Source organism: Echinops telfairi, unplaced genomic scaffold (genome assembly GCF_000313985.2).
Source record: "Echinops telfairi isolate 266 unplaced genomic scaffold, ASM31398v2 ScPeMD7_7400;HRSCAF=8409, whole genome shotgun sequence".
Lineage (NCBI taxonomy): Eukaryota > Metazoa > Chordata > Mammalia > Afrosoricida > Tenrecidae > Echinops > Echinops telfairi.
In genome coordinates this window covers 47,436,655-47,455,659 of record NW_022111300.1, presented here as the reverse complement: position 1 = coordinate 47,455,659, position 19,005 = coordinate 47,436,655, and the positions used below count along the sequence as shown (strand labels likewise).

The 19,005-nt window shown below is 47.4% G+C and overlaps 1 protein-coding gene across 3 annotated transcripts in view; it reads left to right on the top strand.

The window, feature by feature from the left end:
* Nucleotides 1-18,750, top strand: part of RNF152 (ring finger protein 152) — an 83,292-nt gene extending 64,542 nt beyond the window's left edge. The window contains exons 3-4 of one of the 3 annotated variants that reach the window (XR_006680657.1): nucleotides 10,345-11,891; nucleotides 15,846-18,750. Coding sequence is in view for 2 of the 3 variants with exons in the window: in XM_004703024.2 (XP_004703081.1) it covers nucleotides 10,473-11,084 (612 nt within the window). In the remaining variant the exon portion in view is untranslated. Of the gene's footprint in view, nucleotides 1-10,344 lie in introns of all 3 variants that reach the window. The other 2 variants (XM_004703024.2, XM_045296179.1) reach the window with 2 other exon arrangements.
* The last annotated feature ends 255 nt before the right edge of the window (nucleotides 18,751-19,005 follow it).

Here is a 19,005-nt window from a genome sequence, read left to right as displayed (position 1 = left end):
GTTTTCTTTTGGGGTGGGGTGGGGTGGAGGCATTGTTTTCTGAAAAGGTATTTTTTGCTGGGTAATTTGAAGAGATTTTCATTTATCATTTTAATGTGTGAAAAAAGATAAGTCTTGACAATTAAGTGGTTTTCTTTATTGCTATTGTTTGTTTTTCTAATTGAGCCAAGGGAGACTTTCCCTCCTTGCATATCCTTCCAGCCTTAAAACCAAAAAATTCAGACTCACTACCAGCCAGTGGCTACGAGTTGTTTGGGCTGCAAACCACAGGCCAGTTGTTAGAAACCACCAGCTGCTCTGTTGCAGAATGATGAAGAGGAGGCCTTCCATGCCCTGAAGGACTGATAATCATGGAAACCCACAGGAACAAGTCTACACTGTAGGGTCACTAGGAGTTGGAATTAACTCAATGGCAGCGAGTTCAGTTTTGTTTGGTGATGTACGAGGGGTGCTCCAAAGAAAAAAATTTTTTTCAAAGCTATGTATTTAGATTTTTTGACAAAACAACTTTATCACCTTCAAAGTACTCTCCATTACACTTAATACATTTGCGATTCCATTCTTGGAAACATTTTTCAAACTCATCTCTTTGGATGGCTGACAACACCACCCTCGGTTCTTTTCCTTCACCTCTTCTGCATCCTTAAATCGCTGTTCTTTCGTGTCCCTCTTCATTCACGGAAACAAAAAGAAGTCACATGGAACAAGGTCGGGTGAGGCAGGTGCATGGGGCAAGAAAGGCATTGCTGTTTTTGCCAAACACTGGTGCACTGAGATAGCTGCATGAGCTTGTGCACTGTCATGATGGCAAACCCAGTCCTCTGCGTGCCATAAATCATGCCTTTTTTGTTGCATATCACTAAGCAGTCTTTTCAGATACTCTAAACAGAAAGCTCGATGAACAGTTTGACCTGGTAGAATGAACTCCAAATGCACTACGAGTCCATTCATGAAGTGGACAGATGTCCAGAATGAGATTTGTCATCAATCGACATTTCACCTTTTCTGAAAGGAGAAAACCATTCCTACACTTGAGTTTTTCCCATGGCACTGTCCTTGTAAGTTGTGTTCAACACAAAACAACAGTTTCTGTGGCATTTTTCCCGAGCACGAAACAAACTTTCACAGCTGCATGCCAGTCTCTTAATCAGCCATCACGTAAAACAAGGTTCTAGCCAAACTGCTTTTAAGAAAAAATGCACTGTGATCAGAGAGACCCTTCCCAGGCGATGCCACTGGGTGCACTAGCTCAGAGCGAGTTGATGATGCTTGCCTAGTAGGGGAGAAAAGCATACTATAAAAGCTCCGCTTTGCCCAGCATAATTCCAATTGGGGTGGGTGGGGGGTATCCCTTCGTAGTTTAGGATAGAGAACTGCTCCTGGGTGTTTCCAAGACTGTTCATCTTTATGGTAGCAGATAGCTTCATCCTTGTACTAAGGGGTACCTGGTGGGTTTGAACTGCTGACTTTGTGGTTCTCAGCTCAACACTTAACCCACAGCGTCAGTTGGACCCCTCTTCTATCTTGGAGGTACCTCAAATTAATGTCACTCTAACCCCAAACACCATGAGCCCCGGTGGCTGTAGTGGGTTATACACTGGGCTGCTAACCACAAGGTCAGCAGTTTGTAACCACAAGCAGCTCCACAGGAGAGAGATAAGGCTTTCTCGTCCTGTGAAGAGTTACAGACTTGGGGCAGGTCTACTCTGTCCACTAGGGTTCCTATGAGTCAGAATTGACTTGATGGCAGTGATGGGTTTTTTTTATTTTGTTTTTGTTTTTTTTTCACCCAAAACACAAACCCATTTGCTGTCCAGTCACTTCCAATGAGCAGTGGCCCTGCGGGACAGGGTAGGCCTGCCCCACAGGGTTCCAGGGAGTGATTTTATAGAAGTAGACTACCAGGTCTTTCTCCCCTGGAGCAAAGTGGTAGATTCAAACCACTGACCATTTAGCAGCCGGCCACTTAACCATTGTGCCACTGGGGCTTCTTGGAGTTATATAGTCATTGTGAGCTTAAGCCCCTACCTTTTTAGTTATCAGCCAGGCCAGACACTTAACCATTGTGCTCCCGGGGCTTCTTGGAGTTGTGGTTGTCATAGATCACCCATGCTCTGTGGCACTTTGAAGGTGTGCTCAGGGTGTTTGAGAGTCTGCAGCACGCCTTCTTGGTAAAGGTGACTAACGACCTTATGGTAGAGATCGAGCCTTGAGGTGAACCAGGCCAAGTCGCCATTTGTTCAGCCCCTTCATGACCCGCCGTGACGGTGCCAATAAACCTCAAACTGCATCCACGTGGCAGACCATGCAGAGGTACAGAAAAGAAAGCCCCCCCCCCACCCTTTTTTTGCCTCCAGATGTTGGTGTGGCATGATCCCAGTGGATCCTGAAGCACCAGGTCCTTGTTTCTCAGGGTGAAGCGGCCATAGCTCTCTGCCAGCATCTGCTGAGTCAGGGTGCTGGTTCTTGGTGTTGGTGACTATCATGTCCATCACTGGGCTGACTGTCCTCCTGTAATCTGAGCACAGTCTATGGAAGGAGACTTTACCTCTGGAGAGATGATAGCCTCTTCTTATCTGTCCCAAATAATTGTGAAAATATGTTGCATTCTTCAGATGAGCTGGAAGCTCCACCAAGGTAACAATTGATCGCTGAGAGCACAAAACCGCCTGGGAGGGTGGGTGTGTCTGGAATAATCAATCTGCTGATTATTATGGTTGAGGGCAGGGCGGGTAGGGAGTGATCTGCTGGCCTGATCCAGCTGTGACTTGTGGCTGTAAATGCAGTTTTACGGGAACACAAGCCTCGCCTGGTCCTCCACCTATTGCCTGTGATTACTGTTCCAGGTCAGTGGCAGAGAACAGCCCAAGCCAGCAAACAAAGCAGACCCGAAAACCCAAGCACAAGCTCCCTGGCATCAAGTCCATTCTAATTCCTTGTGACTTTAGAGGACAGAATAGAACTGCCCTTGTGGGTTTCTGAGACTGAACTCTGTACGGGAGTAAGAAGGCTCCTCTTTCTACTTCGGAGCAGCTGGTGGCTTTGAACGCTTGACCTTTCAGGTATCAGGCCAATGTGTAACCCATGATCCCACCAGGGCTCCTGAAATCCTTACTGCCTTTACCTGGCCACTCTTGCATACCTCTGATATTGAGGTGTATAATGTAAAGTGACCAGACGTCCCGCTTTTGGCGGGACAATCCTGATTTTTAACGATTTTTCCCGTGTCCCGCGGAGTTTTAAAAAATCCCAATTTTTGGAAAGAATGCACAACAAGCTAGGGTATATAGTTTCCGGCTGCCATGTGGCTATTTTGCCAGGATATGAGTTTTCTCAATGGTGTCCCGCTTTACCAATGTCAAGATCTGGTCACCTTAGTGTAATGGGAAAATGTGACTTCCAAAAGAGAAGGGTTAGCAAAGACTTAAAGTTAAAATGTCATCTGGTCCAGTTTCTGTTTGTCACAGGACATTTGGCTGTGGATCTTGGCCGTGGTTGCACAACCCGACTGATGTCACGGAATTGTACACAGGAGAAATGTTTCATTGGCAATTGTGGTGCTACCTGTGTTTTTACAGCAATAAAACAAATTTGATCGGGAATCTGTGGTTGGGTACACATGAGACTGGAGAAGATGGATGTGTGGCTTGCGTGTTAAAAATGTTAAGGTGTGCATAGGGGATTTGATTGCCCCCCCCCCCCAGCTTGTTGCTTAACGCCCCTCGTTGTCTCCCATGCCCAGTTCCCAGTCCTCGGCACCCCCATGTGCCCACAGTGACTTACGGGTTTTCCTGGCATTGTTGGCCGTCTTCTGACTCTGCCTTGAGTTGCCCTCATGGGTCAGCTGTGGTGTCGGAGCACATACAGGATGTTGATGATTCTCGCCTCCGACTTGCCTTGCTCTCAGAGAGGCCACAGAATGAGCAATGGGCCTGGGTGCCCAAAATCTTCCCCCACGTTCTTTCTCGTTCTGTGCGATTCCAGTGAGAATCCATCCACGGGGAGCTCCTGCTCCCCATCTTCCCTCTCGCCTGTGCTTCTCCTCAAGTTGTTCTCCCCTTCAGATTGCCCCAGTGTGGTGTGGGGGGGACCCACCAAATGCCGATTGGCTGCGTTTCCCCTCTTTTCACCCCTCTAGTACATGTCTTCCCTCCGTCGATGTCCACGTATTGGTAGACTTGTCGGCTTCTTTGGCTTACCTCGATGCTCAACTGCAGAATTCTGGCAGTCAGGGTAGTGGGTCGTCCTCCATTTCCCCTGCTTGCCCCATCTGTTTGCTGGCATCTCTTACCACACCTCTCCCTCTGGGGAGCAGGGGGCATCCTCTGACAGTCTGCGATGACTCGGCCCTATTTGATGAGCATCAGCCACTTATTCCTCACCAGACAGACTCTTTAGAGTGGAACTGAAAAATGAAATCAGGGGGAGGGAGGTGCACACTTGTAATCATATTCGCGTGTCATTTTCTGCACGGAGACTTGAGTTCAGTGCTCCTATAGCTGCATAAATAGGTCTCTGCTGACTGTGGTTCAATTTTTGGCTCTGTAGTTGGCCAACCCTCTCAGCAGCTCTGGCTCAGGCATGCCCTTGGCTCTGTGGCACCCAGGCCATGGCCAGGCCTGTCAGACCCACTGTTGTCCCAGTGGACAGTGCTGGCAGGGCCACCCCTCTGGTTGCGTGCTGAGTCCCTGCAGTGACCTTGGGCTGCTGGCTGGCTGTTCTCCCTGTTCAGCCAACAGTACTCTCCCGGTCCCACCCTGCCTGGCCATCGTGCTGCCCCACCCCCTGCCTCGAGGTTACCCAAGGCTTTTCTAGGGCAGTTTCCATTCTCCACATTCTTTGCAAACCAGGATGCCCCGAGAAGGAAACCACCCCAATATTAGCATGACCAGCTGTGATTTGTCCTAAGTCCCGGGATCCCAGTCCCTTCTCCCATAAAACACAGACCATGATGACAGCAATTGGACCATGCAGGCCTCTGGCAATTGTGCCCTGAAATGCTTGCTCTCTGCTACCAGAGGACCAGAGTCGGTGACACCGCTACCACCAGCCAGGCCATCTTCATCTCTGCAACTAATCAGCGTGTTTGCGAAGATCCAATATAACTAAGTGGTTTTGCCAGCTGAAATACCAAATTAAATGGAAGTGTAATAATTTTTGTTTAATCCCATTTCAGAGCCTTGTATTTTCTTGAAGAATTAAGTAAATGACTTGTATCCGAAAGGCTTGCTGTTTCCAAAGGAAAACTAAAAACATCTACTCCAGTGTCTGGTTGAATCTCCGACTTCAAGTTGCTTCCCCGGCAGCCATTCAATGTAAGGCCCTGGTAGAGGCCATTGGCTGAAGCAGGTCAAGGTCTTTCAGAAGGCACTGGGCAGCTTCACAAGGAGTCAAACCCAACCCAACTTGCTGCCATTAAGTTGATGCCGACACACAGCAACCCTGTTAGACAGGGTAGGACAGCCCCTGTGGGTCTGGAAGCTGTAACTCTTTATGTGAGTAGAAAGCCTAATCTTTTGCCCCCTCTCAACATGCAACTGCTGGACATGTGTGTTGGAACATCGGAGGATTCTCTAGAATACTAGCAGAACAAAACCATTTAATACTCAGGTTCTGAACTACTGTATCTACTCTAGTATAAGCCGAGGCGCCTAATTTTACCACCGAAAAACTGGGGGCTTTTTCAGCACACAAAAATGTGCTGACTGTGTGATCAGGAGGTGTTGATGGGATCAGGTATCAGGCATCTGAACATCTAAAACCCAAAAGAAAACTATACCAAGTTGAATGGGGGCGGGGGCGGTTGGGGGGGGAGGAGGAGGGGGCATGGAGTGTAGACCCAATGCCTATCTGTAGACAATTGTACATCCCCTCACAGAGGGGTCCTAGGGAAGAGATGAGCAGGTCAGGGCGCAGTATAGCACTGATGTAACACACAGCTTTCCTCTAGTTCTTTGATGCTCCTTCACTCCACTCTCATGACCTCAATTCTACCCTACAAATCAGATTAGACCAGAATATGCACACTGCTACAGATAAGAGCCCACAACACAGGGAATCCAGGATAGATAAAACCCTCAGGGCCAACAAGGAGAGTAGAGATACCAGGAGGATTAGAGGAGGGTGGGGGGAGAAAGAGGGAATTGATCACAAGGATCAATCTAAAACCCCCTCCCAGGGGGACGAATAATGGAAAAGTGGGTGAGGGGTGACAGAGGATGATGTAAGAGATGGAAATAATAATCTAGAACTTATCAAGTGTTTGTGAGGGAGGGCAGGCGGGGAAGGGAAGGGGAAGAAATGGGGAGCTGATATCAGGGGCTCCAGTGGGAAGAGAATGCTTTGAAAATCATGATGGCAGCATATGTGCAAATGTGCTTGGCACACTGGAGGAATGTATGGATTGTGTTGAGATGTAAGAGCCCCCAATAAAAGTATTTTTTTAAAAATATGCTGAAAAAACTCAGCTTATACTTAAATATTTATGGTAGTAAAAGCACCTGGGATTATGTTGAAAAGTCCATGTTGTGACTTTGGTTATTTTACACACCCCACCCAGTGGTTACACACTAGGCTGCTAACCACAGGGTGAGCAGTTCTAAACCACCAGCCACTCTGTTGGAAAAGGGCTTTCTACGCCCATGAAGAGTTACCGTCTCGTAACCTCATAGGGGCAGGTCTACCCTGTCCTACAGAGAGGGTTGCTATGAGTGGAATCGACTCGATGGCACTGAGAACTGCATCTGTGGAGCCTGGGTGCTGTAGTGGTGGCACATCGGGCTGCTCACTTCAAGGGTAGCAGTGTGAAGCCGCCAGTGGTTACACAGGAGAAAGATGAGGCTTTCTGCTCCCAGGGAGAGTTACAGTCTGGGAAACCCCACGGGGGCTGCTCTGAGCTTCCCTGTAGGTTTGCTATGAGTTGGAATTGACTCTGTGGGCAGTGAGTTTGGAGAGAGGGAACTGGATCTCTTGTAAAAATGCTTACAATGGGATGATGTGGTAGGTGTCCTTGATGCCAAAGTGTGGCAGAGAAGAATTGCCCTGCAGGGTTAGTAGGCTGGCATCTTGGCTAGAGCTGATGGCCAGGCCTTTCTCCTGCGGCGCTGCTGGGTGAGTTCAAACCTCTGGCCTTTCCGTGATCAGTCAAGCACTTAACCTCTGCATCATGTGCACTCCCTCAAAATGTTAAAACTGAAAACAATGATCTCTACTCATACCCGCCCTGTATATGGTTTCTAAGGCTGTCAATCTTTGGGGGACTTGATAGCCTCTCCTTTCTCCTGGGGAATTACTGGTGGATTAGAACCACTGGCCTTGCACTCCATAGTCCGATGCTTACTTCAGTGCGAGCAGAGCTCTTGGAATTTATATAGTCTAAATCTCAAACCCACTGCCACCCAGTCTGATCCCACTGAGACCGACTCTGAACGACAGAGTGGAACTCCTCTTTGGATTTCTGAGACTGTATCTTTACAGGGGCGGACGGCCTCAGCTTTCTCCCCGAGAACTACTGTCGGCTTCCCCTGCCGACCTTGAGGTTAGCAGCCCAGATGCACCCCCCACTATGCTACTCGGGCTCTCCTCTAAAAAGAAAAGAAGAAGAAATACTATTTTGTAATAGCATACTGATTGTAAATAAACTGCAACACACGTACACCTTTGGTTTCTGGCACCGCCCACCACCACTGCCACCACTCCCGCCTCATCTCCCTTCCCCCGAAGTACACAGCTCACTGCATTTAAAAATATGTTAAAGCCGAAGTGTGTATTAGCATCAAGTCGGAATATTCCAGGCATTAGGTAAAATATGGCTTGTGGCTTGTGCAATTTATACTGATATCATTTATGAAGCTACGTATCATTTCATGAAGGTATGTGTGAGAAATAAGCACCACAAGCTCCGCATTACAAGCCACCCTTCTTTCGAGGGGGACCCCTCCTTCTTGACTAAATTCTCCTTCTGTGGTCAATCTGTTTCTCTCGCTAATCTTGACTTTAGGGGTGCCCCCCTCCCATGATCAATTGTAGTGACACTTAAAAATGGTTCCAATATATTTCCATATACACTTGTTCTTTGGTATTCTACCAAAGCACTTGTTCCTTTTAAAGTGTAATGAGATTTTATGTGAGCATCCCCCCTTGTTCCTGTAAGGAGAGAGGGGGAAACCCAGGTTGCTAAAGGAGGCCCCACGCTGAAGGGACAGATAATTCACAACACACTGGACAAGCGATTCTGTGTTTCTTGTCTCCTTTCTGTGGCCTGGCTGCTTCCCCCTCTCTCCTTTCAGTTCACGCAAGCCTTCCGAGTTTATGATGAAAGGGGAAAGAATGATTTACTATTCCCTCCGGTCCGCAGCCTCGTAAATGTCTTCCCTGTACCTAACTAATCATCATCATTACTAATTATGCTCCAGAAAATAATCTGGAATGCAGTCCCTACATATAAATCAAGTGGAAGCACCAAACACAGGCATGGTTTTTCCCGTTCGGCCTCTGTGTCTCCCTGGCGAGTGTAAGGTAGAACTTCACTTGGACCGAGTTGGAAATTGAGCCACATGATCTGATTTTAAGGGAGTGTAGCATAAATTAAGTGAACATTACTTGGAACATAAATCATGAATAAAATTGCACATTGGATTGATGGAAAAGCTGTGGGGGCAGGGCAGGGCCAAGGGAGACCCCGTGCACCCCCTCTGCAGCTGGAGCTGGTCAAAATGGCCTTCCTTCTTGGAGAACCAGGAGTGGCTCTGAGCAGCCCATTCGAAGCATTGCGCCCGGTCCGGAGGAGCAGGAGAGACAACCAGCACCACCGGGCCCTGGCAATATGGGGGCGCCAAGGAACCCTGGTGGTGTAGTGGTTATAAGCTGGGCTGCCAACCTCAAAGTGAACAGTTTAAAACTAGCAGCTGCTCTGTGGAAGAAAGACAGGGCTTTCTACTCCTGTAAAGAGTGACCGTCTCAGAAACTCACAGGGGAAATTCTACCTTGCCCCGTAGGGTCATGAGATAGTTAAGGTTTATTGTGCCAACCTGGCTGATAAACATATGTAGGATTAATTGAAGGTTGGAAAGATAAATGACTTGGTGAGTCTCACCTTTCTACTTCTCGGGTCTCTTGCTTTGTGATGGTGGGACCAGGGTGCAGCTGCCTCAGCCTGTTCCCTGCTTCAGCTGGCAAGGCTCACTTCCTGCAAGACATCTCTGAGGAGAAGCCTGGGTGCTGGAGCACCCGTGTGGAGACTCCTGCTAGCACTGAGATGCTTACACACTCACTGATTCAACTTTCCTCCTGCAGTCGGCATCATTGTGTGTGTTTTGTGAGATTGAGGAGGATTTTGTAGATAAGTGTCAGACATATGGGCTAATGTTGGATTTATGGGCTTGGACAGCACTGGGTTGGGATCCTTTCTTAATGTACACTTACCCTTTATATAAAACTCTCTCTTACACATATATGAGTTTCTGTGGATTTGTTTCCCTCGTTTACCCAGACTAACACAGGTCGCTATGAGTGGGCATTGACTCCCCAGCCTTGAGTATGTTCAACTCATTAACCTTCACCATGTTCCAGACTGGGACTGGGCGTTAAGAGAAGTTATATGACTTGCTCATCTAGTGACTGATTTGGACTTGAACGAGTTTTTTGAAGCCAGGAAACCCCCCCACCCCCACCCCCCGGGTTCTCTCTTCTAAGGCTGCTTTCCTCGTTTTGAATATGTTGTTGCTGGTAGTTGCTATCGAGCTGGCTCGGGCCCATGGCGCGCTCTGATGCAACAGAACTAAGGTGCCTGATGGTCTGCCCGAATCTGGTGATCGGTGCTCTGCTTGGGTCTATCCTTGTGGCAGTTGTGTGGGGTCTCCCAACCCCTCGGGCTCACCTGCCAGCTCTCTTGTGACTCTTAGGTGTTCTTGAGCTGTTGGGGAGCGGGGGGACTAGATCACCAAGCCTCCCCCCTTACTCTGTCTTGGTCTGGAAGCTTCCCTGAAACCTGGTCCCCATGAGTGACTGTTGGGACTGGACACGTTGGCAGCTTCCAGCAGCCTACCCACATGCGAGCCCCTCGGCCAGTCTGATGAATGGGTGAGGTACAAATGCTTGGGGGGCCCTGTTTTGATGTGCTGTGTCCATTTCTAGGGCCGCCAGAATGAAGTCCCACCCAGCGGTGGGTTCCAGGAACAGAGTCTCTCTGTTCTGGGAAGTCCCAGTCCCAGTTGAGGTTCTGGTAGGCCCAGCGTTCTCAGGGGAGACTACAAGGCGACCCTGTGTCTGAGGAAGGCGTGGTGCAAGTCAGTCAGCTGCAGGGCTCGAAATGATTAAGTCTGTGTCCTCTGCTCTCTCCTCCAGGTCTGAGCGCGTGCCAGTCCACTAGATGCCCGTGAGCTGCCAGGCCCCCTCCCGGCACTGGAAGGGCGCAAAGGAAGGGAGGCCCCTGCCCTCGATCCCAGCCTTGACCTTGCAGCTCCCGGTCCACGATGGAGACGCTGTCGCAGGACTCCCTGCTGGAGTGCCAGATCTGCTTCAATTACTATAGCCCGCGGCGCAGGCCCAAGATGCTGGACTGCAAGCACACCTGCTGCTCCGTGTGCCTCCAGCAGATGAGGACGAGCCAGAGGGATGTGCGCTGCCCCTGGTGCCGTGGCATCACCAAGCTGCCCCCTGGCTTCTCCGTGTCGCAGCTTCCTGATGACCCCGAGGTCCTCGCTGTCATCGCCATCCCGCACGCCTCGGAGCACACGCCGGTCTTCATCAAACTCCCCAGCAATGGGTGCTACATGCTGCCCCTGCCCATCTCCAAGGAGCGCACGCTGCTGCCCGGAGACATGGGTTGCCGGCTGCTGCCCGGGAGCCAGCAGAAGTCGGTGGCCGTGGTGACCATCCCAGCCGAGCAGCAGCCTCTGCAGGGCGGGGCGCCGCTGGAGGCCATGGAGGAGGAGCGAGACCGGCGTGGCGTGGCAAAGAGCTCCACCTGGTCCGGGGTGTGCACTGTGATCTTGGTGGCCTGCGTCTTGGTTTTCCTCCTGGGCATCGTGCTCCACAACATGTCCTGCATCTCTAAGCGCTTCACTGTCATCTCCTGCGGCTGAGCGGGCTGCCCGGGCCAAGTCTCTTGTGGGTGCCAACTTAGGGGGTGAGCAGGTGTTGGTGACGGGATCCCAGAGAGAAGAGGGGGGGCAACACTGACCATGGGGTGCCGAGCCCTGGCCTCGGGTGGCCATTGACTAACCCGAACAGACAGCCGCGAAGGGCGGAGTGGGAGGCTTCGGCCAGATTCCAGCCCCCGTTGTTCCCGGTTGGACGGTCAATGGCTTTGAAGATGATTGCATGCATCCTCATAATCATTTCTGAACAGGACTGTAATTTATGATTTTTCAGAATCATGTTCCCAGATAGATGTCTTAAAGCAACATAGACGTCAGACTGTGCCAAGCGTGTCCGAGGTGGCCCTCTGTCCACGCGGTAGACTGCACCAGAGCTGCTCCGTAGGCCGGTAGAATTGACCCTCAGAACCTGTGTAGAAATCCCATGGAAATACACCACTCTGAGTCCTTGTCTTTTTCTTATTTTCTATGCCACCCCATCTTCCTTTAGCAGCGAAGCCTTTTTCTTCTTCTTTATTAAAATAATAATAATAATAATACACGTTGCATCACACCGTGGGCCATTGTCGTTGCTCTCGGAGAGAATATTTGAACCAGTGTGCCGGACATGTTGTGTTTTGTTGGCACGTCCCTTCTTTTTTCCTTCACTTACAATCAGAGCTCGCGACGTGTGCATTAAACGGACCGCCCATCGGGGGCGATAAACTGAGTCCTAAGGAGATGGGCCTGATTCTACAGGAAACCCGGATGTCAGTCTTTCTCAAGCCATCTCCCGATATCCGAATTTGAAATGTAAATAATCGTGCATTTGTGTGTGTGTGTTTGTGCGTGCGTGTGTAGTTTGGTTCACCTCAGAGTTTTCCGTCTCGAGGAAGCCTGGGAGGAAGTTGTGTCTGAAGCAGTGGCCACCCCAGACCTGGATGCCACCCCCTGATGGGGAGGTGCCAAGTACCTGCCTCCTTGCACACGAGCCCTCTGCCGGGTCCTGTGTAGAGAAAGAGTCTGTCTTTGCTCACAGTTTGGAAGGACTGTGACTCAGTGGCACACCAGGCATGCATCTAAACAGACGGGCCTGACTTATTTTTTGAAAAGATGTACCATGGGAATGAAACAAACCACTTAGTAGGATTCGGGTGTCTACTGTTGGTGTATGTGAGCAAACCTCTTGTATTTAAAACCCTGTTTGTGTTGAAGAAAATCATAAAGTAAACTAACCACAGATATTCCTATTTCGAATGGACCTGTCCACGGTAAGTCCTTGCCTAGCCGTCTGTAGATACCCCCGTGTCCCTCTCCTGTTACGTGCTGTATTCGTGTCTTCGAGCCTGCGTGCATTTAAAAGCAGCTAGGAGCTTTGCAAGGTCGGCTCAGATTTCTTTGATGGAAACCATGAAGCAAGTGGCATGCAACAAGGATGCTGTTCATAAAAAGGTCTCTGTTCCGGGGAGAACTTGGACACAGGGCGGCGAGGGGTGAGGGTGGAGGGTAAACAGTAGGCAGTTCCAAGAATCGAGGCCAGAAAACACCCTGGAAGATGGAGAGGAAGAATGTCATGTACTGATAATGCTAATGATCATCTTCAGGCAGCGCAGAATAGGCCCCTGAACGTAATGTGGTTCGCACCAGATAAAAAGAACAACATCAACAATTGAACGCACAACTCTCATGAAGTTAATGGGCCTGGGGACTGGATAGGAAACACAATGTCTCAGACCTTCCCTGCGTGTCCTTTAAGACCTTTAGGAAATGTATGTGAAGCTCAAACTAGAAATTAGGTTGAAATGCCGTTTAATCGTGTAAGCTACTGGGCGTTATTCGACAAATAATCTAGGATTTATCTGGTGTTAATAACGTAGGTGTCGTATTAGCTGACTAATATCCTCTATTACATAAGCACTGTTGGGTTAGTGTCACGGTCTCCCAGGCTGCTGTCATGCATGTCTCACCTGAGTTCTATTCCTCCTGGTTGGAAGGGGGGCGCCCCCCAAATCCACAGAAGTACTGCTTTGAGAATGCTCCACTTCGAATGGACTCTACCTTTGCAATGTCAAGCCATGCCAATGTCCGTTGACTTTCTGAGTGATATCTACATGCATTTATGTACAGTATGGAGTGACTGGACTCTAGGACAGGGTGTGATCAAATTCTGCTTGTTAAGTCAGTTCTGCCTAGAAGGGTAGCCTCCCTCCCCACCCCTGTGCCTTGTGCAAGGCCCTGGAGTATAACAGCTGTGTGACTTTTACTTTAAAAAGAACCCCATGTTGGATCTGCAATTTCACAGTGCAAAGTTAATTGGCTCCGTGATAAGATTCTTGACCTTACAACCTAATCACTCAAATTGGATTCTTTTTCTTTTGAGTGTTGTTGATGTAAGACACATTGTTGACACGGAGTCTGCCTAAAGTTACGTGAGCATCTGCTTATTAGGGTGTGTGTGTGTGCATTTGTGTGTGTAAGGATTAACTTGCCAGATTCTTCTAGGCTAAATGACTTGATTTGGTGCCCCATTACTCTGGCCTTTTCTGGCATCTCCCCAGCACTAGAAGCCCATCTACCCCGTGTGGCACTAGTCTGGGGACATAACTTACCAGAACTCACCATTGCACATCAATTAAGAACCACAATGCAATGCTCTGAAAGCACAGAAAGAGCTGACTGTACCCTCTGGGGGCTCCACTGTGGGGATGAGCTAACTCCTCGAGGCTCACCAAGGTGCACTGCAGCTTGCTATTCTGCTGCACATGGGGGTTGAGAAGATCCCATAGCTGTCTCAGTTTCTCCTCCCTTCTCCAGCCTGTCCACATGGCCAGGATCATTTTTTCAGGATTGATGACCATCCTTTCCTACCACGACTATTGCTGCCAGGGGGGTTTGCTTTGGGTAGATGGATAGATCTGTTTTCGTTAGTGTCTACCTCTGGGAAGCACAAGGAGGACTAAGTTCAGGATGGGAATAGACATTTAAAGAAAACTGTCAAACCGTGTGATTTAAATTTGTAAGGTTGCAGAACATTGAATTTTCTCCCCTTAATATGGAAAGGATGATGAATATTGTGTAAATAGTAAACTATAAGAAGCATGAATTTTCATCTTTCTTAATGATCTTGACATTAGCGTGTGAATGCTTAATATGTCAGGTAGAGCCAAGTACTCTCTCTAAAAGCATAGTCTTTGGAAGTTTGTTTTTTTTTTTTGGTATAATGACCTGGGCCATACATTGTGATGAAAATGCAAATGGATTCTCAGTTTCTCAGTTCTGGCCCTAGTTTAGGATCAGAAAGCTGCTATAAGGTATGTCCTTTACAAATATAATTACATTTGATCTTGTGCATGACGTAGAGTGGGCCCCTCGAAGGTTAAATCTGAATGGATGCTATTCAGGAGAACTCTGGGAGATGATGGAAATATTGTGTCATCTGGGCTGTCCCATGGAGTAGCCACTAGCCACATTGGCTATTGAGCAACTGACACAGAGTGAGTGCCACCGAGGAACCACAATGCCTGCATGTGGCTTATGGCTGCCGTATTGGACTCTGAAGTTCTAGATGGTGGTTCATCAGCATGTGGCCGGAAGGTGTTAATGGAGTAACAATGTGAGGCAAAGCCGGGGGTTGGAATCTAGTAACATGCTGAGTGGGAAAAGAACATTGCTTTCTGAGCTTACGTGTGTATGAGCTCAAATATGATAGAGTACAAATTTATTTATTGTCCTTTGGATTATTAGTTGGAAACGTTGTGCCAAGAGGTAATCTGTGAAAAGCTTAAAGAGTGCTTTATTAAGCCCCCTTTCCGGGATCATTAGTTGCATGTGAATCTATTGTTCCAAAAATCATAGTTAGACAGTAGCTGTAAAACGTTTGACTTGCAAACTCTGCATGATCTGTACAGTGAAATTGTGTTTAGGGTCTTGTGGCCACAAAATAAATGTTACAGAAACAAGAAAACCCCAAACTAAAAAAAATAATAAAGTCTAATGAAACCCTTCTTACTTCCCGTTCATCTTCCCCAGACTTCACCACTGCATTCGTCAGACGTGAACTAGACGAGCAAGCATGTTTTGTGGTGTTCATAGATAGATTTTGTATTTTTGTTTGCCCTTGAAGTCTGCCAGCTTGTTATTGCATTTGGTGCGGGCATATGTGGGCATCGTTTTTCAGATGCCAGACTCAAAAGGAAGTACTATTTTTAGAGTGAGATTTGACATTCTCGCCTTTTTATTTAGTGAACCCTGAGAGAATGGAAGCCTTGCACAAAGGCACTCTTTTTTCAAACAGTCATTGCCGATGGAATTGAATGAGCTGAGGGCTATGAAAATTAATAGAATTTATTTTTCAGCCCGCCTGGGCTTTGCTTTCATATGCATATCAGATTCTTCCTGAAACTCTAGTATGTATTCCAGTTCTAGACTTTGGTTTGAAAGGAGGAGTTCCTATACTTTTATTAGAAAATCTACGTTGTATAAAAGTTGATCACTCTACTGTTGACTTTTTTTCCCAGCTGTAATGTAGACCAAGTACATTTGCTTCAATGTAGTGGACATGGGTTGATTTTTTCTTCTTCTAGAACTTAGCAATGGGTAAGACTGCTTGTCTTCACTTGCTCGATTTTTGTTTTTAATTTTTGCAAAACAAAGGGTCGTTGTTCTTTAGGTATAAGAAGCTAGGCTGCCCAAGGCTATACTGTTTCGGATACCCAAAGGTAAGAGAGGAGCGATAGGCAAACTATTTGCATTTCTGTCTTCTCTTAGAAACATGACACTACCAACCAGACAGCACTTGGTTTCCATGCATGAAGTGTTGGCAGTCAGCTGATTTGTCATCATTGACCCAGATGGGGAAGCTAACTCTTCCTGGATATTTTCATCTTTCTCAGAAAAACATCACCCCCAAGATAATCTTTACCAAAAGAGGACCTACAGAAGAGAATGAGGTATTTAAGATGATTTGGCAACTGTTTTGAAAGTGGTAGTGTATTTCAAACATGATGATCTATCTACCTGTTACTAAATTTTGTTCAACCTGAGACACATTAAAAAAAAAGTGGAAAGTCAAGCCGTTGACTTTTATGACATGATGAACTCCTATATCTGTACATGATTTAGCTGTGCGTGTTCAAAATCAAGTTATGTTATTCATGTTTCTGGGTTATACAATGTTATTATTCATGTTTCTGGGTTATACAATGTTAGCTGTTAGGTGTTAAATTTCTTTAACACACCAACTACTGTAGGAAGTATCCAAACGCTCAAGAGATCTCAGTAGGTATAAAGGTTGGGTTCTACCTTCTACGTTTTCTTGGGAAGCCTTTGGTCACTGGAGGACATAAGTAAGTGAGTGGGGGGCATTTCATTTCTGTCTTCCAAATGACTTACTTTTGACTCTGCTAAAGTGGTCAGGGATAGGGCGCCATGATTTCTGAAGGGTGACTGGTGTTTTTGCCCAGGTCTCCTTGTTCAGTTGGGTTAAGTATTTGTTTTCAGGATGCACTGCCAGGGGGGGGTCCCATTCTGTATATCTCCTTTAGAGTGGTGCTTGGAAACACTCATCTTGATAGCTGGACTTTACTATCCTAATCTAAGGGTTGTTTTTTTTTAATATACTACTCATACTATGATGCTTTTAGTACAATCAGTATTATTTGAGGTATAGTCCTGAGGGCCTCCCCGAAGTTTGCACCAGCATGTATTTTTGTATTTGAAGAACTGTACTCTTGTAGCAGCTCCTGATCTTCTAGAACATGGTTCTACATTCATCACTATGGAATTTAAGGCTAATAGCCTATGTGAATGTCTCTTGTGAGGGAGCGAGTTATTGGGTTATCCTAAGGAGGAGTTTCCCAAAGTTTCAACCAGTTTTTAGTTTTACCTGTGTTCTGTAAGATTCCAGAAATGGGGGTATTGGTGGTAAACGAACTTGAACTGGAAGAAGCAGAAAAAGATGAGTCCAATGTCCTTTAAAAGGGAACAAATTGGTCTCTTTGTGGTTTCTGTTTAAATCAGAGCTGCAAAACCTAGATGGTCCAGAATTTGCAAACTGTGGGTGCCTGGAACAATAACTAGAATCGGGGAAATTATAGGTTAACACCTTGCTAGACACTTCGCATCTCCTTCTTAAGAAACAAAACCAGTGTGTGCAGGACATATCAACCCAATGTCTTGCCAGGCAGTTTTGAAACAACGGCATCCTGCTCTAAGATGGAGGCCAGCCCTGCCACTTTGCTCTCCACAGTCCAGGCAAATAATCCAATCTCCCACATTAGGCTGCTGGCAGGGCATACTATGTCTCTTCTGGGTCTCCCATTCCAGGGATTGGGCCCGTAACTTTTCCCATTCAGTTATTGATAGAGGCACCCACATTTTGCACATGCCAGGCCACCCTGGCTTCACTTCATTGACCAAACTGAGCCAGTTTGAACTGTTCAAAGCCTTGATCTAAAGAACAGGGGATGCTGTGCTGTAGAAAATTCTTGGTAGCATTTTCCTGGCTGAGGAACAAACCAACTACCGAGTAGATCCTCTGGGGGAAAGACGGAAACATGGACTTGGGTCTGTTGAGTAGACGGGAAGATGGAGCCAGACCGAAGGGAAGGTCATCTAGCAGTGGGATTACGGTCACCACCTCGCATGTCTCTAAGCCAAAGGTCACTCGTGGCAGAAACGAGCAGAAGAAAGAAGCACAGGAAAACCAGAAAAACCGTTTAGCCAAGCACAATCTGCTACCCTAATACCGATCCCTGGATTCCTGAGTTCAGGATGTTTATCATGGAGGCATGAGAAGGGGTGGTGGGGGTGTTCTCAGCTGATGAGAGGGGTCCAAGGAGGGCCCCCTTGACCCTCTCATCCTTTCCAGTAAGACTTGCTTAGGTTGTCAGCACCGTAGACAATTCCAGAGCCCACTTGAGAGTCGATGGGCAAGATCAGGACAGACCAGCTCTCTGGCAGCCTCCTAACCATGGACTGAGATGCCTGCCCCGGGGGCTTGATCCTGACAGGAGGAGATTAAACCTGTCGGGAAAATGCTGAAGGCTTCTTGGGTTTTCTTCTGGTCATTGTCTTTCACTCATGTGTGTGTGTGTGTGTGTAAATTCTACCACTTGTGTGCGTTTGCGTCATTGGATAGTTGCGGGTGCACGTTGGTTTCAACTTGAGGAGGTGATGAAACCTTAGCATAGCCAGGCAGCTTCCCTACCAGAGGTCCTCGCAGCCTTGGTAACACATGCCCCAGTCCAATGGCTAGGTTGAGGCTGCTCAGAGTTCTGTTAGTGTGAGACCTTGACATGTTTCATTTACAATTATGTGGTTTATTTCTTGGAGGAGCCTTTCTTTTAAAGGGCCAAGTGGCCCTGCAGAGGAATGAGCTGCTGGGCTGTGTAGAAAATATTGTCCAAACGTTGCCAAATATTGACTTCGTAAAGGGGCTATCAAGCTGCTGTTTATAAATTTGAATGTCTTAAAAGCATTCTTGCTTGCTCTCTCTGTGATAGATGGTGTCTTAGTGAGTCCTGCGTTTTTCCAATGAGCCCAATTTTAATATATGGTATTTTTGTATGCCAAACTGGTGTCTTGTCCTTTGTATATGTGGTAATGTTGATTTTATGACAACTGTTAAAACACATTTGCTATGATTAAAATTCATAAAATGATTTCAAATAGACCCGTGAGTTGGGTTTTTTTTCTCCTCCCCCCTACTCCTTCCCCACAAAGGGGGGAAAAGTTGGCTGTGATTTTCATCATTGCTTACACTAAGAATTTTAATCAACTTTGGTAATAAAGCAAGGATTGTCTCCTGAGCCAAGGATTTTTAAGTGTACATGATTTCAAGTGGCTACTCTGAGAAGCCCAGGGTTGCACATCTGATCAGGAAGCGCGAGGTTGTGTTTGCAACCGGGGTATGTGATTTCTGGTCCCC